The sequence below is a fragment of the Rhinatrema bivittatum genome, chromosome 7 (assembly GCF_901001135.1).
Source record: "Rhinatrema bivittatum chromosome 7, aRhiBiv1.1, whole genome shotgun sequence".
In the NCBI taxonomy this organism is placed as follows: domain Eukaryota; kingdom Metazoa; phylum Chordata; class Amphibia; order Gymnophiona; family Rhinatrematidae; genus Rhinatrema; species Rhinatrema bivittatum.
In genome coordinates, this window is record NC_042621.1 from 312,863,118 (window position 1) to 312,889,329 (window position 26,212).

At 48.5% G+C, this 26,212-nt stretch overlaps 1 protein-coding gene and 1 pseudogene across 2 annotated transcripts in view; one reads left to right on the plus strand and one right to left on the minus strand.

The window, feature by feature from the left end:
* EEF1AKMT2 (EEF1A lysine methyltransferase 2) overlaps positions 1 to 26,212 on the minus strand; it is an 86,123-nt gene that overhangs the window by 1,104 nt on the left and 58,807 nt on the right. For both annotated transcript variants that reach the window (XM_029610609.1, XM_029610610.1), the window contains 2 exons: positions 20,367 to 20,477; positions 16,383 to 16,599 (listed from right to left, as the gene is read on the minus strand). In XM_029610609.1, the coding sequence (XP_029466469.1) occupies positions 16,383 to 16,599; positions 20,367 to 20,477 (328 nt within the window). The remainder of the gene's footprint in view (positions 1 to 16,382; positions 16,600 to 20,366; positions 20,478 to 26,212) is intronic.
* LOC115096066 lies at positions 24,368 to 25,486 on the plus strand (annotated as a pseudogene).

Below are 26,212 nucleotides of genomic sequence, written 5' to 3' on the forward strand. Positions count from 1 at the left end.
CATGAACGCAAAGAATGAGCCATTAAACCCTCTGGGACCGACGCAATCGCCTCCTTTAGCCAGGGAACAATCGTAGCTTTAGAAGCCTTGTTTCCCTTATTTGGACCACTCCATAAGACAACAAGATGATCAGAAACTTGAAACTCATTTGTAACCTGTAAATATTACAGTAGTATTCGTTCTACATCAAGGCGCTGCAGGTCACCACCAGAGGTGCTCGCAACTTCCTCAGCAGAAAAAAACAGGGAGTTCCACCGACTGATTGACGTGTTCTCGCCGAATCGGGAAAGTCAGGAATCTTGAGGGCCCTGTGGACCCTCTTGAGATCTAGGATTGGTCGGAAGGATCCATTTTTTGTTTTTTTTTTGGAACAACAAAGTAGATAGAATACTGGCTGGATCCCTGCTCTTGTTGGGGAACCATTTGTACTTTAAAAGGTCTTTGTTTGCTAACCTCTAACGAGTTGGCAAGGAACTCCAACAGGACTTGCTTCGGCAGTCCATGATACTTGCAACAACGATCCGAGTTAGTGAGGGGAAGCCTTCCCCACTGCTCGGCCTTTTCAAACTTACCAGGAGTACCCGCTCCACGGGGGCTCCACTCTCTCTTCTTGATTTCAGATTGCCAGAACACTCGGAAGACTCTTCTTTGCCTGGAAGCGATCGCGGATGAGAACACAGTGAGTTCTATTACATAAGAATCGATACTCGCTCCACGAGGGCCTACATTCCTATTTGCTCTGAAGACTCCCTTCCGCCCAAGACGTTATCGCAGGTACAGAGATCAAGAGTTACATTGGTAAGATTACAGATAGGAATCTGTACTCGCTCCACAAGGGCCCATGCTCCTAGAATCTTATACAGACTCTCTTCTACTCTAGAAGCCATTTCATATACAGCAATTGTGAGTTCTAATTATAGACTGTGGGAACCAGTGCTCGCCTACAGCTCCTGTTCCTGAATGTACTGAAGACTCTCTGTGGCATAGAGACCATTGCAGACATCTACTACTGTGAGTGTACCATCTTGTATCCAGTATACCCTGTCTACTCACTACCTCTAGTCTCTCTCTACAGCTCAGCGACCCAGAGATTATATCCCAGTATCAGAAGGACTTCAGCCTTGCCGGACACAGCGACTCACTACTGCCACCCCTGGTGGTCCAGCTTCCAGTCTAATAAAGAACTATTGTGTTTATCTCATATTCTAGCCTAGCCGGTGGTTCTTCTCAAGATCTCCTCCTGGGGGCGCTGTCATCTGCCATTGGCCCAGGGATTCACCATTTCCTCCAAGTGGTCATTCCTTACACTACTATCACTCTGTGGGAGCCAACCACTACAGACCACTAACTCCGCTCACGGAAGTATTATATAGATAGCTACTCCTCTTTCTCTAAGACTTGCCAGCAGCTTATATATATATAAATATATATATATACAGATTGCTACTCCGTAGCGGGGGCATGACAGGATTGCTATCTCAGTAGCGAAGTACATTACCTATTGTTAGCTCCTCTCCTCAGAAGAGTATCATTATACAAGTTTGCCAACTCCTCTTCCTTGGAGAGTTGAACCATAACAGATTGCTACTCCTTAACAGATTGGTAACAGAGTGCTACTTCCTTCCTTACAGGAACAGCTACAGCAGTTCACTAACAGATCTACAGATAGCTAACTCTTCCCCTCTGGAGGAGCAGGTCATGTTATATCGCTACTCCTTTCCCTTTCAGGAGAGCAGCAGAACAGTTTGCTAACTCCGACCTCCTGGTGGAGTGAGCGACAGCAGATTGCTAACTCCTCCCCTCTGGAGGAGAGCGTAACACTGTCGCGCTGACTCCAAGAGCCAGAAGTTCAAAAATCCATATGAGGTGGAGCTCCAGCTTCCGATCCTGCAAAATCTGCAATGCCGTGGACCCTACCACGGAAACGGTGGTACGCTTGGTGACTGCAGACACCGAAGCATCAACCTTAGGCACTTAAGCATCTCCAGGCACTGGTCCGGCAGGGGGTAAGGCTTATCCATCGCCCTGCCTACCCAGAGACCTGACTCGGGGGACTCCCACTCCCGTAGCAGGAACTGCATAAGGATTAGGTGGAGTAGAAAAGTGCGCGGTGGAGCTCTCAGTCCCGCCAGGACCGGGTCCACACTGCGAGCATACGGAGTGGGGGGCTCCGCTGGGGGAACATCAATTCCCAGTTTGCCCAGGACAAAGGAATGAGCGGTCCCAGCTTCTCCCTGCAGGACCCGCGGATCATCCCCGTCGACTGACAGACCTGGCGGAACCAGGTCAGAAAAGGATCTGCATCCGAAGCGGGAGATGGCTGAGGGGGGTCAGGGGGATCCGGAACTCCTGGTACGGACATGACCCTAGTAGCGGCACGTGAATCTGGGGCCCTAGGGCCCTGTCCCGCGCCCACCCGAGGGACCTTAGCCCCTGAAGGGATCATTGTCTTCCCTCAGTCTAGCCCAAAAGGACTTATGAAAAATAAAATGAATTCAGGGGAAAAGAAAAAAACACTACTGAATTTTGCCTCGCTCCCAGCGTTCGTCTGCGAAGTGCTGTTCCTATTCGGCTGGGTGGACGCCCTGAGTAACCGCTCCTTGGGGGCTCTCCTGCGCCCATAGGTCACCTGCTCCTTGGGGGGTCGTCCGGCCGGATCGTCAGGACCAGCCCTGTGGGTCCTCTTCTTCCTCCACGCCACCTTCCGGAGTCGAGTCCTCACCGAGAAGACCTCCTCGGCAGTCGTCACCCTCTCTCGCTCCGGCTTAAGGGTCCACCTCCTCAACATGGTAGGCATGCAGGGTGTAGGTGCGACCTCCATCAGGCATTTACCATGGCAGTCTGGACCCCAACGTGAAAGTTCCAGTGTAACCCAAATGAATTGAGGCATATGCTGCTGCAGCCACGGTAATCCCAGTACTGGTGCATGGCCTTCTCTAAAACAAAGAAGGAGATAGTTTCAGAATGGAGAGCACTGGTCTGTAGGCATACTGGTTCGGTGAGTTTGGTTACTTCACCCGGTAAGGGCTCTCCATGAATAGACAACAGAAGCAGTGGAGACTTCACAGTGGTAGTGGGGATCCGTAGGTGCTCCACTAATCGTTGTAGAATGAAATTGCCTCCTGCCCCTGAGTCCACTATGGCAAGAGTCTGATACTCTAAGGGACCGCAGATCAAGGATACAGGAAGAGAGAGTGGAGGAAAAGGAGCAGTAAGACCTAAGAAGAGTCCTCCCGCAAGACTTAGGTCTGCCAGTTTCCTGGACATATAAGGCATGTTTGAACAGCATGGCCAGCTTGTCCACAGTACATACACAGCCCCAATTTCTTCCATGTTCTTCTCTCTTTTGATGTCAGATGGCTGCGGCCTAATTGCATAGGTTCTTCTTCGCCACTAACTGGGACCGAGGGAACAGGCCTGGGTGTGGACTTAACTCGAGCTTCACCCTGAAAGGGTTTTCTGGGAGTCTTGGTCTCTTGAACCTTGTCACGAAGTTGGCGATCAATCCTTGTAGCCAACTTAACTAGTTCAGCCAAGGTCTCAGGCATCTCACGAGCAGCGAGCTCGTCCTTCAGACGAGAGTTCAGTCCTTCAAAGAAGAGGGTTTTCAGACGTCGGTTCCCAATATAATTCAGATGCCAGTGTCTTGAATTCGATAACGAAGTCAGCTAATGGTTTATTACCTTGCTTCAGGTGAACCAAGGAAGATCCTGCAGTGGTATACCGGGCAGGGTCATCGAAAACTGATTTAAACAGTTCGAGGAATCCTTCAAGGTCATGAAGAATCGTATCCTCGCGCTCCCACAGCGAAGAGGCCCAAGACAATGCTCTTCCATCTAGATAAGACAAGATATAGGTGGTCTTGGCATAAAGCCGTGGGAAAATGGCTGGGTTGCAAGGAAAAGTGCAAGCAACACTGGTTAATGAAACCTCTGCATCTCCAAACTTCCCCCGAGAAGCGGGTAGGAGCAGATAGAGGTACAATAGTCTTGACCATCACTTCAGACGGTGAAGCTTCTTTACCTGTGGTGGTAGGTAAGTTCATCTGAGAGTGCAGTAGGTTGAATGCAGCAGTCAAACCCTCCAGCGCATTCTGCTGTTTGGAGATTCGCTGGGCCAGGCCTGGAATGGCCTGCAATGCAGTGAGCTGAGCCGAATCCATGGAGTTAGCAATCTGTTATGGTTAAGTGGTGTTTGGGTGATCCTTGGGTACTGTGGCAGATGACCCACGCCCACACGGAGGAGCCCCATGAGGAGCCACAGTACTAGGCTAGACTCAGAACGCACAAACACAGTTAGTTCTTTATTATACAGCTTGAAGAGTACCACCAGAGGTGGCAGTAGTGAGGCAGTCTGGTAGTTGCAGTCTCAGGGACCTCGGCAGAGGGAGCCCTTCTCACCCCGTTGGTATAGGGAGGTTCCGAAGCTGGTTTCCCAGCAAGGACGTACTGTGGATGAGATAGACTGAAAGTTAGAGTACTCACTAGGTGTTTGCTATAGGCATGCGATTCCACCAGGTTGGAGAAGAAGTGCAGGCACCGAGGCAGGGAGAGCAGGCCCTCGAGGAGCGAGTACCTGTCCTTGTAAGGCGCCTGAAATAAAGCAGAGGGCCCCCGAGGAGTGGGTACCCAGGTTAGCAGAGAGCTTCCAGTGGCAGCACAGAAGTGGCAGAGTAGCGTAGACAGGAACGGATTTGAGTCCTTGCTAACTCAATGAGCTAGCAAATTAGAATAGGTTATATACCCGGATGGCATGATGTCTGCAAGGGGGCACGCCCCGAGGTTCGCGCCAAGGTTGGAATAAAGACGAGGGTCTCACGCGCGCGCGCTCCCTAGTAGGTACCTGGGAGGAACATGGCAAGAGGCTGCACCATAGCATTCCGGGGACGCCGGAGAGGTCGGCTCGTAGACGTGGCGGTAGCCATCTTTCCTAGGTAAGCGGGAGGAGCCGTGAACAAGGTGAGGCAAATGAGGCGAAGCCGTCTAGCACCGACGGACACAACAAAAAGTTTTCTCATTTTATTAAATGTCAAGGGATAACTTGGTAGCATCTGTCAGCCATATCAAGATGTTTATTTTTAGTATTATAACTGGTGCATATTAAACATAGTGATTCTTTCAAATAAAGTAACAAGTGAGTTTAGAAAACTGACATACAAATTTGCATTTTTAATATATTTATTCATATTCAGAGATATACATCTAGAGGTTTAAGTTCAGACAGTCCGGATAGCAAAGTTAGCCGGATAAAGTTATCCAGCTAACTTTGGAGGCATATTCAACAGTGCAGCCACATTACTGAATATAGCCAGCTATCTTAGGCCGGGATTTTCCATTCTCACAGAGAATGGAGAATCCCAGCGGTAAAGGGGGGCTGGGAGGAAGGGGAGGGGGGGTGGGCCTGCGAAAACCGGCAGCAATCGCACCACCGCGGTGTTATCACTGCTGGCTTTCGCACCCAATAGCGTCACCGTGAAAGGTGGCGCTATTGGGCGCACTACTGGCGGCAATAACAGGTCTTACCTTATCGCTGCCAGCGAAGTTACCGCCGAGTCTGCCTCCTCGCTGCCCCGACTCCTCCCCTCCCTGCCCTGCCCTTTTCGCATGCAATAGGCTTACAAAATAACCCCCTAAGTTAGCTGGATAAATTTAGGACAGCTCTGACTCAACCAGACGTAGCCGGCTAAGTCATCCAGCTTACTCTGGATATCGGCGTTAGCCAGTTAACTTAGCTGGCTAATTCAATTCCTCCCAATTACGACCCTGGACGGCACCTAACTTATCTGGCTAAATTCTAGCTAAATTATTAGCTGCAGCAGCCATGTTTTGAAAAGCTTTGAAACTGTGGTTCAGATATAAACTTTGACCAATCCCTGAGGCAGATAATTGTGCATTGATGAAACACTGCAGCGTCAGCCGTATTACACCTTGCTTGTACGACGCCGCAAGCGGCTTGGACTCTGTTGGAGTCCCAAAGATCTTGAAGCTATGTTCTTTTTGATTAAGGCTATTTTCAAGGATATCTGAAATGTACAATGCAGTGGAGTTGGTAATTTCTCAAATGGGAAACATGCCTGTTAAGAGAGCTTGTTATGGACATTAATTGGTTTAGGATTACTGCGGTATCTAATCGCACTAACATTTTAATTGCACTAAAAAAGAAAAAGATAAAAGAAAATTACAAAGATAGTGAGATACAGCCTGGTATATGATTGAACCTTGGGTGATACTGCCTTTATACATATAGAAGTAAAATTTAAAACCCGTGTGCACGTTTGCCGGCGTGCGCACATGGGCGCGTCGATTTTATAACATACGCGCATATATCCACGCGTGTTATAAAATTGGCTATCCGTGCGTACATGCATGCAGGATTTTATATTGCCGCGCGCATGTGCATGTGAATGCTGTCTCGAGCGCGTAAGTGGGGAGAAGTTTAGTAGGTATGCGTGACGACGCAATTGGCCTTTTTCCCAGTTTACTCCAGTAAAGGAGAGGACTTCCTAAACCCCCTTTCACACTATTACCCCTCACCCTTTAAAGCCTGCTAAATAGCGAATATTTTTTGTTACATGACTTACACGCCGTCCATGGCAGAAATAGAGGACCCCAGCGTGCACTTGTGCGCATAAATACTTGTGAGCTGGATTCATGTTACAGACCCAGCCCACCCATGCTCTGCCCAGACCACGACCGTGCCCCACCCCTTTTCCACCAAATCTTTTTTCCCACGTACCAGGAGATACGTGCATGGCTGCAGGTCCCAGTCATATAGGAAAGTTGGTTCTTACCTGCTAATTTTCGTTCCTCTAGTACCACGGATCAGTCCAAACTGCTGGGTTTTGCCTCCCTTCCAGCAGATGGAGACAGCGAAAAACTTGAAGAGCACCCACTCTTAATCTGGTGTGCCACCTGCGTTTCTTCAGTATTAATCTTACCAAAGCTGAATAACCAGTTTAAACAACGGTCAGATCAAGCAAGGACAAGAAGAAACCAAACTATGTACATACGAGAAATAATCTTTAATCTTCTGCAGCACCTAGGAGATCAAACAGAAAATGCTGTGAATAGAAACAAAGGGCAGACTCTCAAGGAAAAAACTGTTCACCACCCCCCTCCCCCCCCCCCCCCCCAATGGGCAGGCATCTGGACTGATCCGTGGTACTACAGGAACGAAAATTAGCAGGTAAGAACTAATTTTCCTTTTCCTGTACGTACCCGGATCAGTCCAGACTGCTGGGATGTACCAAAGCTTCCCTAACTGGGGGTGGGACCTGGAGAGTCCTGCTCAAATGACACTGCTCCCAAAACAGTTGACGACCAGTGCCTGGACGTTCAAATGACAGTGTCTGGCAAAAGTGTGCAGAGACTTCCAAGTCGCCACTCTGCAGATTTCTTGCGGCAATACCAACCTGCTCTCTGCCCAGAAAGCAGCTTGCGACCGGATCGAATGAGCTTTTAAACCATCCGGAGCAGGCCATCCGCGGCAAATATTGTGGAAGCGATGGCCTCTTTCGACCAGCGGGCAATGGTAGCTTTAGACGCTTTATGTCCTTTCTTAGCACAACTCCACAGAACAAAAAGATGATTCGAAACCCGAAAGGCATTGGAGACCTTGAAGTAACGCAAAAGAACTCTTCTGACATCTAGATCTTTCAATTCTCTGGCCTGAGGAGTATCCCAATCAAAACCCGGAAAAGCCAGAAGTTCCACTGACTGATTTAAGAGGAAGGCTGAGACAACCTTCGGAAGAAAGGATGGATCCCTTCTAAACAACACCCTGGAATCAGAAATCCGTAGCAAAGGCTCCCTACATGAGAGGGCTTGAATCTCAGAGACCTTCCTAGTGGAGCAGATAGCCACCAAAAACACCGTCTTGAGAGTTAAATCCTTTAAGGTGGCCTTCTTGAGGGGCTCAAAGGGAGGTTCACATAACACTTGGAGCACCAAATTAAGACTCCATGAAGAACAAATAGAACGGGCCGGAGGTTTCAAGTGCTTCACCCTTCTAAGAAAACGTACCACATCAGGATGCACTGCCAGAGCTGCACCCGCAATCTTGCCTCTAAGACATCTCAAAGCTGCTACTTGCACCTGGAGGGAACTAAAGGATAACCACTTGCTGAGGCCTTTCTGTAGAAATGCAAGAATCTGTGCCACCGAGGCCTGACGAGGAAGGACCCCTTGCTCGCTACACCAAGAGTCGAAGACCTTCCACACCCTGACATATGTTAGAGAAGTAGAGGTCTTCCACGCCCATAAGAGAGTGGAGATGACATCCTCAGAATAACCTTTCTTTCTCAACTGTCTCCTCTCATAAGCTAGGCTGCTACACAAAAGCGATCCGCCTGGTCACCAGACCTGATGCAGCAGATTTGGAAGATGACTTAGGCACAGAGGACCGTCCAAAGCCAGGTTGACTAGGTCCGCAAACCATGGTCTCAGAGGCCACTCCGGAGCTACTAGGATAACCGTCCCTGGGTGAGCTTCTAATTGCCTCAGAATCTTGCCTACCAGAGGCCATGGCGGAAACATGTAGCGTGGAATGTCATGGGGCCAAGGAAGTACTAGGGCATCTACCCCTTCTGCCCCATGTTCCTTCTGCGACTGAAGAAGCGTGTGCCTTTGCATTTTTCTGAGTCGCCATCAAGTCCAAATGAGGAGTGCCCCTTTGGTGAGAGATGAGCGTCATTGCGTCCAAGGACAGCTCCCATTCTCTCCCATTCTCCGGGGTCCAGTCATTGAGGGCTGAGAAAATCCACCTGCACATTGTCGACCCCCGCTATGTGAGAGGCTGCCAGCAGGGCTAGATGTCGTTCCGCCCAGGCCATCAGTTTCTCTGCTTCTAAGGCTACTGGACGACTCTTGGTTCCCCCTACTGCTCTACTATTAGTAGCAACAGTAACATGGACTAGACTTAGTTTTTGGGTACTTGCCAGGTTCTTAATGCCTGGATTGGCCATTGTTGGAAACAGGATGCTGGGCTTGATGGACCCTTGGACTGACCCAGTATGGCATGTTCTTATGTTCTTATGATTGATGTAGGCCACTGTTGTCGCATTGACGGACAAAACTCACATCACCCGATTGCGGACGAGAGGAATAAATCTCTGCAACTCCATGCACACTGCTCTCATTTCCAGGCGATTGATGGACCATTGCACCTCCTCCTGTGACCACTGGTCCTGGGCCAACTGAGATTGGCACACAGCTCCCCAACCGGAGAGGCTGGCATCCATGGTTACTATCGCCCACTGAGGCACTTCGAGATCCACACCTCGCTTCAAGTGGTCGAGGATAAGCCACCAACCAAGACTGGACCTGGTGGACTCTGTGAGTAGTAAGGGAACCTGGAACTCTTCTGACATCGGATCTCAGTGGGAAAGCAAAGCTCTCTGCAAAGGCCTCATATGAGCAAACGCCCATGGGACCAAGTCCAAAGTGGACGCCATGGAGCCAAGAACCTGCAAGTAATCCCAGACCTTGAGTACCGGGAGTGTCAAGAGTTGATGAACTTGCGACGTCAGCTTTGTTATCCATTCCTCCATGAGGAAGACTTTGCCGACTCAGATATTGAATCGTGCTCCCAAGAAGTCCAGGACCTGGGAAGGAAGCAGATGGCTCATGGACTGATTGATGACCCAGTCGAGGGAGCGCAGGCGGTGTAAGACTTTGTGTATCGCCAGCCTGCAGTCCTCCGATTTCGCTTGAATGAGCCAATCATCTAGGTACTCCCTCTCACCTGAGAGCTGCCGCCACCACTGCCATCACCTTGATGAAGGTGTGGGGAGCTGTCGCCAAACCGAACGGTAAGTCACGGAACTGAAAATGCCTCCCGAGGACTATGAACCGGAGATATCTTTAATGATCCTTGCAGATTCCGATCTGCAGATATGTTGCCGTTAGATCCAGGGAAGCCAAGAACTCGCCGCTGCGCACTGCTGCAATGACTGAGTGCAGGGTTTCCATCCGAAAATGTGGTACTTTTAGAGCCCTGTTCACCTGTTTGAGATCCAGAATCGGACAGAAAGTGCCTTCTTTCTTGGGCACCACAAAATAGATCGAGTAACGCCTGGCCCTTCATTCATCTGGGGAAACAAGAACTATGGTCCCAAGGCCTTCCAGCCTGTTGAGGGTTTGAGTCACAATCTGCTTCTTTATCAATGAACTGCAGGGAGAAATCAGAAATAGGTCTCGAAAACCCCGAGCAAATTCAAATGCGTAACCGTGTTCTATGATGTTTAGAACCCATTGGTCCAACATTATTTTGACCCACTCCTCGTAAAACTGGGACAGCCGTCCACCGATGACTGGAATGGAGGAATAGGTTGGCATTATCTCATTGAGAATTTGGCTCCAGAAGAGCCTTGGTTGACTCCATTGCAGATTGGTCTGCATCCTCAAAGATTGAGACCAAGAATGAGACCTCCCCGATGTTTGCCGCTGTCACAGGGGAGGTGCCCTGCTCTATCGAATACGTCTCTGACCCCGAAAGCGAGAACGGGAAGGAAGGAAACTTCAATTCCCTCTAAGCTTGTCCTCGGGAGGCTTATGCACCTTAATCTCCCCTAAAGATTTTATCAGCTGCTCCAAGTCGTCTCCAATCAGGAATTTTCTCTTAAAGGGGAGCGCCCCCAGCTGAGACTTAGAGGAAACATCAGTCGACCAGTTACGCAGCCACAAGAGCCTTCTGGCCTAAACTGAGGACACCAGAGTCCTGGACGAGGTACGGAGGAGGCCATACAAGGCATCCGCGCCATACGCTACCGCCACCTCCAAGCACTTCGCCTGCTACGACTCCTGAGGAGAGAGGTCTCTAGAACTGAGGAGTTGTTGAACCCACGTCAGGCTTGCTCACTGCATGAGACTGCTACAGACAGCAGCCCTCACCCCTAGTGCCAACACCTCAAAGATTCTCTTGAGGTGGACTTCAAGCTTCCTATCCTGGAGATCCTTAAGAGCCGCTGCTCCTGCCACTGTAATAGTTGTTCTTTTGGTGACCGCCGACACCGATGCATCCACCTTCAGAACCTTCATGATCTCCAGGGACTCCTCAGGCAGCGGATAGAACTTGCCCATAGCTCGCCCCACTCATAGGCTCGACTCTAGAGTGACCCACTCCCGGATCATCAGCTATTGAAGCATAGGATGGAAAGGAAAAGTCCTAGCTGGACCACGCAACCTGGCCAGAACAGGATCCACATCGCTAATTTTTTTTTTAGGGAGGCCCACGCCGCTAAAAAAAACCCACCCACCCGACCCTTTAAATCGACCCCCCCAAAACCTTTTAAAATTACCTGGTGGTCCAGGGGGGCCTCGGGGAGAGATCCAGGGGGGCCTCGGGGAGAGGAGAGATCCAGGGGGGCCTCGGGGAGAGATTTCCCGTTCCCAGGCATCAGCTGTTCTAAAAAAAAAAATGGCGCCAATGCCCTTTTGCCCTTACCATGTGACAGGGTATCCGTGCCATTGGCCAGCCCCTGTCACATGGTAGGAGCACTGGATGGCCCCCTGGATCTCTCCTCTCTCCGAGGCCCCCCTGGATCTCTCCCCGAGGCCCCCCGAGGCCCCCCTGGACCGGCCAGGTAATTTTAAAAGGTTTTGGTGGGGTCGATTTAAAGGGTCGGGTGGGGTTTTTTTTTAGCGGCGTGGGCCTCCCTAAAAAAAAAGGGTCGGGAGGGTGGGGGAGGCTAAGGGGGATCGATTTAAAGGATCAGGTGGGTTTTTTTTTATCGGGCCATCGGCGCCATTTTAATTAGTGGCAGCCAAAATGGCGCCGATGGCCCGAGAGCGGGAGATCGCGCCGGGACCCCCCCCCACTGGACCACCAGGTAACTTAACATTTTGGGGGGGTTCGGGAGGGTAAGGAATTGGTTTTAAAGGGTCGGGGTGGGTTTAGGGGTTGTTTTGGTGTGCCGGTTTTCCCGCTCTCCCCCAAATAATTCCCGTGCCCTATTTAACGATACAATACAAATGCCCCTGACGATAAATCGGGGGCATTTGTATTGTATCGTGCACTCAGACCATTTAGAACGATTTTAAAATTATCTGACGATAATTTTAATCGTTCAAAAACGATTCACATCCCTACCCTATATGTCCGGGAAACTGGCAGACCTAAGTCCTGTGGGAGGACATTTCTTAGGTCTAACTGCACCCTCTCCTCCACTCTCTCTTCCAGTACCTTTAATCTGCGGGCCTTTGGAATATCAGACCCTTGCCTTAGGAGACTCTGGGGCAGGGGGAAATTTCATATTGAAACGTCTTCTTTGTGTTAGAGAAGGCCATGCACCCTTTGGTTCTTGGGCTACCTTGGCTGCAGAAACACATTTTATTTATTTTATTTTTTGGATTGGACCACTTTGGAGCTTTCACGTTGGGGTCCAGACTGTCTTGGCAAATGCTTAATGGAAGTCTCTCCAATACCCTGCATGCCAACTATCCCATTGTTGCCTGGGTTGCCGCCTCAATATGCATCTTACCAAGATGTAGTCTCAAAAGAAGCCGATGATGTATTACCTCCACACAGATCATATGACTGCTCAATTAATTTGAAGCCAAATATGGAGCCACCCAAAGGAAGGGTCTGCCCCTTCTCCGTAGTGGAGAATAAGGCGATGTCGGAGTACATCCAGGAGAATCTCCAGAAAGGCTTCATAAGACCTTCTAAGTTTCCTGCCGGTGAAGGATTTTTCTTTGTGGGGAAAAAGGACAGAACGTTATATCCGTGCATTGACTAGAGGTCTGAATGAGATCACCATAAAGGACCGCTACCCGTTACCACTCATCTCGGAGCTATTTGATAGGCTACAGGGAGCCAAGATATTCTCCAAGCTTGACCTCAAAGGAGCATATAATTTAGTTCGCATTCGCATCACTAGGTATTCAAAGTGTCGGGATGGACACTTTGAATACCTAGTGATGCCCTTCGGCTTGTGCAACGCCCCGGCTGTCTTCCAAAACATGATGAACGATATTCTGCATGATTTACTCTACCAATGTGTCGTTGTCTACTTAGACGACATCTTGATATTTTCTCAGGACCTGTAATCCCATCAAGAAGATGTCAAAAGAGTTCTGCAGAGACTTCGCGAGAACCGCTTGTATGCCAAATTGTCTAAATGTGAATTTCATAAAGAATCCGTGCCCTTCTTGGGTTACATTGTCTCAAACAATGGTTTCCAAATGGACCATCAGAAGCTTGAGAGTATTCAAAAATGGCCACAGCCCACGGGCCTAAAAGCTTTAAGACGATTTTTGGGATTTACCAATTACTACCGGACCTTTATAAAAAATTACTCGTCATTGACTATTCCATTAACAGTGCTGACTAAGAAGGGAGCCAACGTTGCTACTTGGTCTATGGAAGCTGTGACTGCGTTCCAGAAGTTAAAAGACGCCTTTCAAAGCAAACCATGTCTACGCCATCTGGACCCTACTTGACCCTTCATTGTGGAAGTCGATGCCTCTGATGTGGGTGGAGAGGCCGTGCTAAGCCAGACCAGTGATTCAAAGATCTTGTACCCCTGTTCATTCTTTTTCCGACACTTCTCGCCAGCGGAGAAGAACTACAGCATTGGGGATAAAGAACTGTTGGCAATAAAAATGGCATTTGAAGAATGGTGCGCCTGGCTTGAAGGTGCACAACATCAGATTACTATCTACACTGATCACAAAAATCTGGAGTACTTCCAGCACGCTCAATGCCTCAACCATAGACAGGTGAGGTGGTCCCTGTTGACGTTTTGCTGAAATATTGCCCTGGTGACAAGAATGTCAGAGCAGACGCATTATCTCGCTCTTTCCTCTCAGAGGATGTACTTGATGAACCCCAGCACATTATTGACCCGAAGAGAGTGATTCTCACAGCTACTCATCCAATACCTCCAGGCAAGACCATTGTACCCTGCAATCTAAGAAAGAAATTGCTAAGATGGGCTCATGATTCGAAACTGGCCAGACACCCTGGTCAACGGCGAACACTGGCCAAGCTACAAAAGTACTATTGGTGGCCCACCATGAAAGAAGATACTCTAGCTTACGTAGCCTCCTGTTCCAATTGTGCCAGACAGAAACCTCCGCCCGGACGACCTTGGGGCCTGCTTCAACCCTTGCCAGCACCGGATGAGCCCTGGACCCATATTGCAACAGATTTTGTGGTGGACCTGCCACATTCCAGAGGTAACAATACCATTTGGGTTACAGTGGACCGATTTTCAAAGATGGCTCACTTCATGGCTCTCACTGACTTGCCATCAGCCATGGAACTTGCTAAGTTATTCATCAGTCACATCTTTCGCCTACATGGCATGCCTAAACATATTGTTTCTGACAGAGGAGCTCTATTTACAACAAAGTTCTGGAAAGCCTTGTGTAAGAAATTCGACATCACACTTGACTTCACCTCTGCGTATCATCCTCAGTCGAATGGCCAAACTGAGAGAATGAATAGAACTCTCAAACAGTTCCTCTGCGCCTATGTTGGTTCACGACAGAATGACTGGGCTGAACTGTTGCCCTGGGCTGAATTTGCCATCAATTACCATCCAGCTTCATCTACTGGATCTACTCCATTTGAAGTGGTCTATGGACGACAACCTTTACCACCTTTACCACTTCCACTTTCTGTGTCGTCCCCGGCAGCTCTATCTACTGCCAAAAATATACAGCAGCTCTGGAGAAAGACTAAAGCGATGCTCCAAAAAGCAGGACAAATAGCAAAGAAAGGCTATGACACTCACCGAAGCAAGGCTCCTGATTTCCAGCCTGGAGATAAAGTTTGGCTCTCTACTAAACATCTGAGACTCAAGCTTCCATCTGCTCAATTTGCTCCTCGCTTTGTCGGACCCTTTCCTATCCTCCGACGGTTGGGCTCACTCACCTATAGGTTAAGACTCCCTCCAGCTATGAGAATTCACAATGCATTCCATGTCTCGCTGCTGAAACCACTTGTTCTTAGCGAGTTTTCCACCAAGACACCTGAACCTACTCCTGTTGATGCAGAAGACGACATCGAGTATAAGGTTGATGCCATCCTTGATGTAAGAAAGAGAGGCAGAGTTTGGGAATACCTCCTGTCATGGGAGGGATATGGACCAGAAGAAAACTCTTGGGAACAGTTGGCTAATATCATGGACAAAGAGATGCTTCGTTAATTTCATCGATCACAGCCTCAAAATCCTAGACCAGGTAGGGGATCTGGAGGGGGCCCTTTGAAGGGGGGTACTGTTGCGTCCGTCGGTTTCAGACGGCTTCGACCTCTGTGCCTCATCTTTCTTCCTTCTTTCTCCTCAAGGCTTGGGAAGATGGCTGCTGCCGCGTCTTCATGCCGCTCTCCCCGGCGTCCCCGGATCGGCAACGGTGTTTGCCATGATTTTCCTGAGGGCCTCCTAGGGTGTGCGTGCGCACGCCACCCACGTCTATATCCACGTCATGGCGGGAACCTCGGGGGCGTCCCCTCCGAGTGACGTCATCACATCCTGGCATTTAGCCTGCCCTTCGTTTGCTAACAAACTGAGTTAGCAAGGATTAGAATGCCTTCGGTCTAAGCTGCTCTGCCGCTTTCAGCGGCCGCAGGAAGCTCTCTCTGCCCTTCAGGGTATTCTTCACTAACCTGGGTACCCGCTCATCGGGGGCCCTTCTGCTCTATTTCAGGTACCTATCCTGGGATACTGGGTACTCGCTCCTCGAGGGCCTGCTCTCCCTAATCTGGTGCCTGCCACTGAACAACTTCTGCCTGCCAGGACCTTCTACAATACAGCTTTCTGCTTCAGTGAGTACTAACCCTTTCACTCTGTATCACCTTCAGCTTCAGCGCTCAGGGTTTACATCCGAGACCTGTCCCTGCTACACCGCGCTGGCTATCACCTATTCGAACGTGAGACTGGTCTCCTCTGCTGAGGACCCCTGGACTACTTCACTGGACTACCTTCTCTGCTGCCTGCCCCGGGCAGTACCATCAAGCTGTACAATAAATACTACTTCTCTGTGTCTGTGTGTATAGAGTCTAGCCTAAGAACATAAGAACATAAGAATATGCCACACTGGGTCAGACCAAGGGTCCATCAAGCCCAGCATCCTGTTTCCAACAGTGGCCAATCCAGGCCATAAGAACCTGGCAAGTACCCAAAAACTAAGTCTATTCCATGTTACCATTGCTAATGGCAGTGGCTATTCTCTAAGTGAACTTAATAGCAGGTAATGGACTTCTCCTCCAAGAACTTATCCAATCCTTTTTTAAACTCAGCTGCGTGTCTAGAGTCTAGCCTAGTACTGCGGTTCCTCACAGGGCTCCTCCCCATGGGAGTGGCCATCACCGCAGTACCCAAGAATCCACTCCAACACCTCATAACCATAACAGATACCTCTGAGGAACGACGCTCCTACCTTCTCTGAACTGGTGTATAAGCTCATCTTTCGTCCAGTTGCAAGAAGTTATCAGGAAAAATCCTTCAGTTTTCAATGCATGACTTAGAGACATTACAAACTGCTCTCTCTTCTCCATTGCATTGTCAGGGTCCAGGCTCACAGCATCAAAAGTTCCTTTGTCCAAACAAATATCAAATCCTGAAAGATCACTGGACGGATTCAGAAAGTCTTCAACCTATGTTCAAAAGTAACATGTCAGTCAAAACAGAACTATTGTTCCAAGCACTGCAGTCAATCTCATAGGTTTTAGAACATTTTTATTCAGAACACTATTATCTGCAGCTGGGTCTTCAGAAACTCACCCTGAATTTGCTCTCTGGATGCCATTACTTGCAGCCTGATCCTAATGCATATACACAAGATTTGATTTCTGGATGCTCTTACATGCAGCCTGCTCCTTGGGGACATAACCCAGGCTTGCTCACAAACGGGCCGATACAGGACAGTACGCTCCGACGGAGCGCACTGTTAACCCTCGATTGGACGCGCGTTTTCGACGCGCTAGCATTACCCCTTATTCAGTAAGGAGTTGAAAACGTGCGTCCATCCCCCCCGAACCTAATAGCGCCCGCAACATGCAAATGCATGTTGATGACCCTATTAGTTATTCCCGCGCGATTCAGAAACGAAAATGTGCAGCCAATCCGCACATTTTACTTTCAGAAATTAGCGCCTACCCAAAGGTCGGCGCTAATTTCTTCGGGCACAGGGAAAGTGCACAGAAAAGCAGTAAAAACTGCTTTTCTGTGCACCCTCCGACTTAATATCATGGCGATATTAAGTCGGAGGTCCTGAAAGTTACCAAAAGTTTAAAAAAAAAAAAAAAAAGTGAAGTCAGCCCACGGCGCGCGGGTTGAAAATCTGACGCTCAATTTTGCCGGCATACAGTTTCCGAACCTGTGGCTGTCAGTGGGCTCGAGAACTGACGCCGGCAAAATTGAGCGTTGGCTGTCAAACCCGCTGACAGCCGCCGCTCTGGTCCAAAAAGAGGCGCTAGGGAGGTTGCCCGTTTCTACCGCTGGGCCTAATTTGCATACTGAATCGCGCAAGCTCTCCCGCGGACTTTACTGTATTGGCCCGAAATGTAGTTACCTGCAGACTAATTAAAATGCACGGCATCTCCCCTAGAAATGGTCACTTACATGCAGCCTGATCCTCAGAGATACTGCCCAGATTTGTACCCTGTATCCTGTTACCTGCAGCCTGATCCTCAGAGATACTGCCCAGATTTGTACCCTGTATCCTGTTACCTGCAGCCTGATCCTCAGAGATACTGCCCAGATTTGTACCCTGTATCCTGTTACCTGCAGCCTGATCCTCAGAGATACTGCCCAGATTTGTACCCTGTATCCTGTTACCTGCAGCCTGATCCTCAGAGATACTGCCCAGATTTGTACCCTGTATCCTGTTACATGCAGCCTGATCCTCAGAGATACTGCCCAGATTTGCTCCCTGTATCCTGTTACCTACAGCCTGATCCTCAGAGATACTGCCCAGATTTGTACCCTGTATCCTGTTACCTGCAGCCTGATCCTCAGAGATACTGCCCAGATTTGTACCCTGTATCCTGTTACCTGCAGCCTGATCCTCAGAGATACTGCCCAGATTTGTACCCTGTATCCTGTTACCTGCATCCTGATCCTCAGAGATACTGCCCAGATTTGATCCCTGTATCCTGTTACCTGCATCCTGATCCTCAGAGATACTGCCCAGATTTGTACCCTGTATCCTGTTACCTGCATCCTGATCCTCAGAGATACTGCCCAGATTTGTACCCTGTATCCTGTTACCTGCAGCCTGATCCTCAGAGATACTGCCCAGATTTGTACCCTGTATCCTGTTACCTGCAGCCTGATCCTCAGAGATACTGCCCAGATTTGTACCCTGTATCCTGTTACCTGCATCCTGATCCTCAGAGATACTGCCCAGATTTGCTCCCTGTATCCTGTTACCTGCATCCTGATCCTCAGAGATACTGCCCAGATTTGTACCCTGTATCCTGTTACCTGCATCCTGATCCTCAGAGATACTGCCCAGATTTGCTCCCTGTATCCTGTTACCTGCATCCTGATCCTCAGAGATACTGCCCAGATTTGCTCCCTGTATCCTGTTACCTGCATCCTGATCCTCAGAGATACTGCCCAGATTTGTACCCTGTATCCTGTTACCTGCATCCTGATCCTCAGAGATACTGCCCAGATTTGTACCCTGTATCCTGTTACCTGCAGCCTGATCCTCAGAGATACTGCCCAGATTTGTACCCTGTATCCTGTTACCTGCATCCTGATCCTCAGAGATACTGCCCAGATTTGTACCCTGTATCCTGTTACCTGCATCCTGATCCTCAGAGATACTGCCCAGATTTGTACCCTGTAACCTGTTACCTGCATCCTGATCCTCAGAGATACTGCCCAGATTTGTACCCTGTATCCTGTTACCTGCAGCCTGATCCTCAGAGATACTGCCCAGATTTGCTCCCTGTATCCTGTTACCTGCATCCTGATCCTCAGAGATACTGCCCAGATTTGTACCCTGTATCCTGTTACCTGCAGCCTGATCCTCAGAGATACTGCCCAGATTTGTACCCTGTATCCTGTTACCTGCATCCTGATCCTCAGAGATACTGCCCAGATTTGTACCCTGTATCCTGTTACCTGCATCCTGATCCTCAGAGATACTGCCCAGATTTGTACCCTGTATCCTGTTACCTGCATCCTGATCCTCAGAGATACTGCCCAGATTTGATCCCTGTATCCTGTTACCTGCATCCTGATCCTCAGAGATACTGCCCAGATTTGTACCCTGTATCCTGTTACCTGCATCCTGATCCTCAGAGATACTGCCCAGATTTGCTCCCTGTATCCTGTTACCTACAGCCTGATCCTCGGAGATACTGCCCAGATTTGCTCCCTGTATCCTGTTACCTGCAGCCTGATCCTCAGAGATACTGCCCAGATTTGTACCCTGTATCCTGTTACCTACAGCCTGATCCTCAGAGATACTGCCCAGATTTGTACCCTGTATCCTGTTACCTACAGCCTGATCCTCAGAGATACTGCCCAGATTTGTACCTTGTATCCTGTTACCTGCATCCTGATCCTCAGAGATACTGCCCAGATTTGTACCTTGATTCCTGTTACCTGCATCCTGATCCTCAGAGATACTGCCCAGATTTGTACCCTGTATCCTGTTACCTGCATCCTGATCCTCAGAGATACTGCCCAGATTTGCTCCCTGTATCCTGTTACCTGCATCCTGATCCTCAGAGATACTGCCCAGATTTGTACCCTGTATCCTGTTACCTGCATCCTGATCCTCAGAGATACTGCCCAGATTTGCTCCCTGTATCCTGTTACCTGCATCCTGATCCTCAGAGATACTGCCCAGATTTGCTCCCTGTATCCTGTTACCTGCATCCTGATCCTCAGAGATACTGCCCAGATTTGTACCCTGTATCCTGTTACCTGCATCCTGATCCTCAGAGATACTGCCCAGATTTGTACCCTGTATCCTGTTACCTGCATCCTGATCCTCAGAGATACTGCCCAGATTTGCTCCCTGTATCCTGTTACCTACAGCCTGATCCTCAGAGATACTGCCCAGATTTGTACCCTGTATCCTGTTACCTGCATCCTGATCCTCAGAGATACTGCCCAGATTTGTACCCTGTATCCTGTTACCTGCATCCTGATCCTCAGAGATACTGCCCAGATTTGTACCCTGTATCCTGTTACCTGCATCCTGATCCTCAGAGATACTGCCCAGATTTGCTCCCTGTATCCTGTTACCTGCAGGCTGATCCTAAAGGTCATTACTTGTGTTTGTTCTCTGGATGCTCTTACTGTACTTGCTCCTTGAGGACACAGAAGAGTTCTGCTCACTAGATGCTGCTCCCTGCAGACTGACATGTACGTACGCCTCTCCCTATAATTATTTACTTACCTGCAGCCGGATGGACTGTGTGAATCCTTCCTTTTCCAGTATTCGTTCTGCGAGTATAATGGCAGCAGGGCAATAATCTATTCCAGTAAGATTATTATAACCAGATTTTACCTATAAAACAAAATAATCCTAGGTGAAGAGGACTGGGAAAAGAAAATTAGTTCTTACCTGCTAATTTTCGTTCCTGTAGTACCACGGATCAGTCCAGACTCCTGGGTTTTGCCTCCCCACCAGCAGATGGAGACAGAGATGTTTTGACCGTCTCTGCCCTATACCTTAAGGTGCCACCTACAGTCTGTCAGCATTTAACTGTATCAAAGCAAAACAAGATAAAACTATCATAACAAATTAACAGCCCCACATGAACTGGGGGAGAGAACTTGCAACCGCAGTCAAGGTGGCTGCTGGTTCCATCACTGCCCTGGAATTCACGCCAGACTCATCAACCTCCTGAGAGAGCGAGCCACTAGGGAACAACAGGAAGTAATCTGCAAATTTTCACTGCCATAGCTTCAAACACCTGTTTAAGGATAGCCTCAATTCTCCTATCCTGTGCATCCTTCAAGGCCTCTCCCCCTTCCACGGGGATAGTCTGCTCGGTAACAGCATACACAAATGCATCCACCTTCGGAAAGCATAATTGCTATCCTGCAGCTGGATTCAGGGGTACAGTCCTTCCAAGACTCTTCCCCCTTTAAAACTAGCTTCCTGGGCACCCCATTCAAGATCAAACTATTCTTGAGTGGCCTCTATAATAGTAAAGAAGCATGATGCTTTACACAAGGGAATCAAAATAGGATCCTTCTTTGGCTCAAACATGGATTCAGCCCGGGTCCTCCTAGCATCTTCGATGTCTGAGAAATCAGAGTCAGTAACTCATCTCTTATGGAAGAACCTCAACATAGTTCTATACAGCTCCCATCCCAGAGGAATTTCCCCATCCTCCCGGGAAGAAGGATCAGTCTCATCATCTAGGTCCCTATCGGGAAAGGCGGCTCCAGGTATATCCCAGTGCTTACCTGCACCACCAGGCGTGCGGGACTTCACCACGTGCAATCCCGAGTTATTAAGATTGAATGGGGCTGGGGACTGTACCTGAAGGAAAGAGCGCAGGCCTTGAAAAAATTCTACCCAAGAAAAGGCAGCAAGATCCATGCCAAAACCAGGGGCCAACTGGCATGCGCCCACTGAACTGCCTTCCCCCACTGAGGAACCAGTTAGGGGAGCTCCAAAATCAGGCGACCCTTCAGGCAGCTCTTTTTCCATTCCTGCACCAGGCTGGGAGGAACCAGGCTTAGCAAAATCAGCCGCAAGGGCTGCCCACCCTGCCAGGGTGCCCCCTGTGCCTGGAACTCCACTGGAGGCAGGAACAACAATCAGATCGCACGCCCAGCACAGGCACTGGGGGGGGGGGATCCCTACTGAACTCCCTCAGCCCGTCCCGGCTGAGTACAAGATCGGTCTCCAGCTGCGGGGGAAGAAAGCGGCACAGATCTTCACTACCCTGCTCGGTTTACTGCACCCGCTTGCCTTTCAGCTTTTTTTACAGTTAAGTGCACACCAGTTGAAAAACCAGCTATCGGGCTAAGGCACTCATCTGAGGGACCATGGAAATCACCTCAGGAGGAACCAGATGCTATCACCACAGGAGAGTGGGGCAAATTAATTTTCCTTTTTTTTCTCTCCTTGAAAACGTTACAGCAATTCCCAGTGGGGAGATGCGCATCCACCATCTGCTGGAGATGGAGAATACTGGCGGGAGGATGCCACAGCGGGGTAAATATACCCTGATGTCAGCTTTTACATTCATCTGTCTATATGCTAAGAAAAGGTGGATTGATAAAGTGATCGGGACAGCTGAGGACGGGGGGGGAGAGACTATGATGATGGAGCAGGAGTGAGGAGACTGGTGGGGATGAGCTGGGATTGGGGAGCAGAAGTCTTCCCCATGTCATATCACCTGCTCTTGTCTTGGCATTTACCGTACGTACAGGCTGCTCAGTCGCACTCATAACTGACTGTGGGTTTTCTTTCTTGCTGGGGGCGCTGAAATTTGGAATTCATCACCCCCCAATCATTTTCAAAATGTCTCTCTGACACTCCTTAGCATGGGAAGAGAAACACTGCTTAGTGGTCCGTCTTTAAGGAAATGTGAAGGGTGAACAATTCACTCTCCAAATCTAAGTCTATCACTTGTTCTGTTCTGCATCTCTTTAGATTAAATTGTGAGAAATACAACATGCGGGGACTTCTGGTGTTGACAGTGATGTGAACAGATGCACTTTGAGCAAGTTTGCTCACTCTCACCTCCTTGAATGGCATTAAAATCAGAGAGAAGACTGTGATCAACCAGCTAAGAGAAGGGAGTAATGTCAAAGTCCTTAAAGCAAAAAAGAGTGAAAACATTTAAAGAAGCCTGTGCTGAAAATGTAAAAAAATGAACAGATCTATATTAGTTCCAGCCAACCCTGCTTGCCTCTACAGACGTATAGATGATATTAATTTTCTTCTCTTTTATATTGTTCTGCTGTTTTAATAATTTGTATTTTATATGTGATTTAAATGTATTTATGAATGTACTTATGTGAACCTCATAGATCATTATATTGGCTATGGCTTTCCTTGTACCGGGTCTTCTTAATGGCCACTACTCCCGCGTCAGCCTCTAGATCCAGGACTTTATTCCTCATATTATAACACAGTAACATAGTAAATGTTGGGGAGAGATTTTGTATTGATATTTGTCGCCTCTTGCAAAAAAATTCACTGGAGTCTCTTTATTAGTACTTCCTCTGGTAAAACCTTGTTGCCTTGGATCATGCAACCCACTGCATTGCAAGCAGTTCACAGTCCTTTCCTTCAGCAGAGTCTCCATTAGTTTTCCCACTACTGTCGTAAGGCTAACCAGCCGGTAGTTTGCAGGCTCCTCCCTGCTGCCATTTTTGTGAAGTGGGACCACAACCGCTTTTCTCCAAACTTGTGGCACCATTCCCATTTCCAAGGATCTATTGAACAGGTCTTTCAGTGGACCTGCCAGCAAATCTCTGAACTACTTGTTACGTCGGTCGACCATGGAGGTTGTGGCCGAGCGTACTCACCCGCCTTTGCAGCGGGTCAGAGACGCCGAGAGGCCTTCCTCCGAGGCAGGAGCGCTGCCGCTGCTGAAGCCCCGCCCCCTGACGTCGCCAAGATGCATGCGACGACATCAGCCTCTCTTTTTAAAGGGGCCAGCGCAGGAAAGACCCGGGCCAGCCCCGGAAGTTCCTCACTTCGGTGGGGGTATTTAGCCTGCCTTCTATTGCTAACCTGCGAGTTATCAAGGATTGGACTCGGCCGGTCTAAGCTACTCTGCTGCTTCCGTGCTGCCACCGGAAGCTCTCTCTCTGCCCTTCAGGGTATTCTCTAATCTGGGTACCCGCTCCTCGGGGGCCCTTTGCTTTATTTCAGGTGCCTTACTGGGATCAGGTACTCGCTCCTCGAGGGCCTGCTCTCCCTGCCTCGGTGCCTGTTACCATCTACTTCAGCCTGGTGGAATCACCAACCTTACAGCTACCATCTAGTGAGTAATCTAATTCTCAGTCTCTCTCATCTACAGCATAGTCGTGCTGGGAAACCTACACCGGGATCCCCCTTTACCAACTTGGTGAGACGGGTCCCCTCTGCCGTGGGTCCCGGGACTGCTACCTCTGGATCACCTCACTAGTGCCACCTCTGGTGGTACACATCAAGCTGTACAATAAAAGATCTAACTCTGTGTTTGTGCATCCTGAGTCTAGCCCAGTTCTGTGGCTCCCCACGAGCGTGGTCATCTGCCACAGTACCCAAGAATCCACCCAAACACCACTAAACCATAACATTACTTCAGTATCCTGGGATGTATCTCACCTGGCTCCATGGCTTTGTCCACTTCCAGTTTTGTTAGTTCCACCGAAACACTCGCTTCCGAAAACAAAGTGGCATCTACCCCACTTCTATCTGTGCTCTTACCAACCAGCAATGGTCCTTCCCCAAGCTCTTCTTTAGTGAACACCAAGATGTTTTTGCTTTTTCCACATCTTTCTCCTGGCTGCTGAGAGATGGGAATTAACGAGTGGACATCAATCGTGGTCGTGCTTCGGGCCTCCTCTCCTCCTGTTCTCGGCTACTGAGAGAGCGGGCACTCCCCTCCCGGGCTGCTAGCATGTATGGGTCACTGGAGGATTTTCGCTCCCCAACACCGTGGGATTTTAACAGCATCGTCCAGACCTGCAGTGGCAATGTGCAAAAAATCACCCACAACACTGCTCAGATAAAGAGCCTGTTGAGTCAAATGGGAACCAAGCAGGACAGCAGCAAGCTTCAAGAAAATCTGCAACAAATACAGCATTCCACAAATCAAATTGCCAAGGATACAAACCAATGTCTGAAGGAACTGGGAACCCTGCCTCTGCCTCTCTCCGAGCAGTGGCAGCAGAAGCTACCGAAGGAACGCTTAATGAATGATTTTTCAAGTGCTTTAAACAACTTAAAGACAATTCAGAGGAGAGTATCGGAGAAAGAAAACGAGATGGTGGCCCGAGCAAGGGCCGGCTCTCTCTTTTGCGGTGAGGAAAGGCATAAGGTCTCCTTTGACAGCAATGAAGACTGGAATCACATGCAGTCACAGGAGGAAGACGTAATCATGGAGCAGGACCTGGAGCTCATTAAAGAGAGGGAAACTACAATCCAGCAGCTGGAGGCAGACATTCTGGATGTCAATCAAATATTTAAAGATTTAACTGTCATGATTCATGATCAAGGGGAAATGATTGACAGCATAGAAGCAAACGTAGAGAGTACGGAGGTCCACACAGAACACGCCAATGAGTAGCTCCGGCGAGCAGCTTACTATCAGAAAAAATCCCAGAAGAGGATCTGCATCATGGTCCTCATTCTGGTTGTAGTTGCTGCCATCCTGGGTCTCATCATCTGGTTGTCCAAGTTCTGCACATCTGTTTTTCAAGAACAGATGTTCCATCTACTTCCTCAAGAACAAGCCAATCTCTATCTGAACTCACGCTTCTGAACTTCTGATAGTAATATACCTAGAAACTTATCTGAAGAAAAATGTAGTATTTGAATTTAGTTGACTATGGAAATTGTATTTATCAGGTTTATGTACAAATTATATTGTTTTATGTAATTAAGAACTAATAATAACAATGCCCCGTCTCCTTTCAACACTACCTCTGGCCTTCCTCTTTTCTCTGATATGCCTGAAAAATGAATCGTCACCTCACTTTCTCTCTTTGGTGATGCTTTCTTCCATTCTGTTGGAGGTGCTAGTAGACACTGAATACCAACAGCCAGTAAGAGAAAAATCTTTCGTTTTCTATTAAAAAAGGTATCATATAATAGGAGCAGTGCTTACCAAACAGTGCAGAGTAAATGCCAGCTCAGCTCTTCTGAGCTGGTACATTTAGTTAAATATGTCACTGGCTCTAACTAACACACCAATGAGGTTTGTTTGCATAACATTTTCCTAATTGGCTGGCATTATAATTTTATCTCATATATGGTCAATGAGAATGGATTCTTGTAAATCATATGATTTCTTGTAAATTGAGCCCAGAAGGCAGAAATGAAACTTAGTGCTGACCCTTAACATAGTTTTTATTTATTTATTTAAGCCTTGTATATACCGTTGTTCCAAATGTAAATCACACGGTTTACAAAAATAGCAATGAATTACATTTTAGAAAAATAGTAAATTTCAAAATGCAATAATATAAAAGTATGACAAGGATATGAGAATAAGGGAATTATCAATTACTACAACAATGGATAATAATTCCAAGGAAATTATTTAAACAGGAAATTTAAGAAAG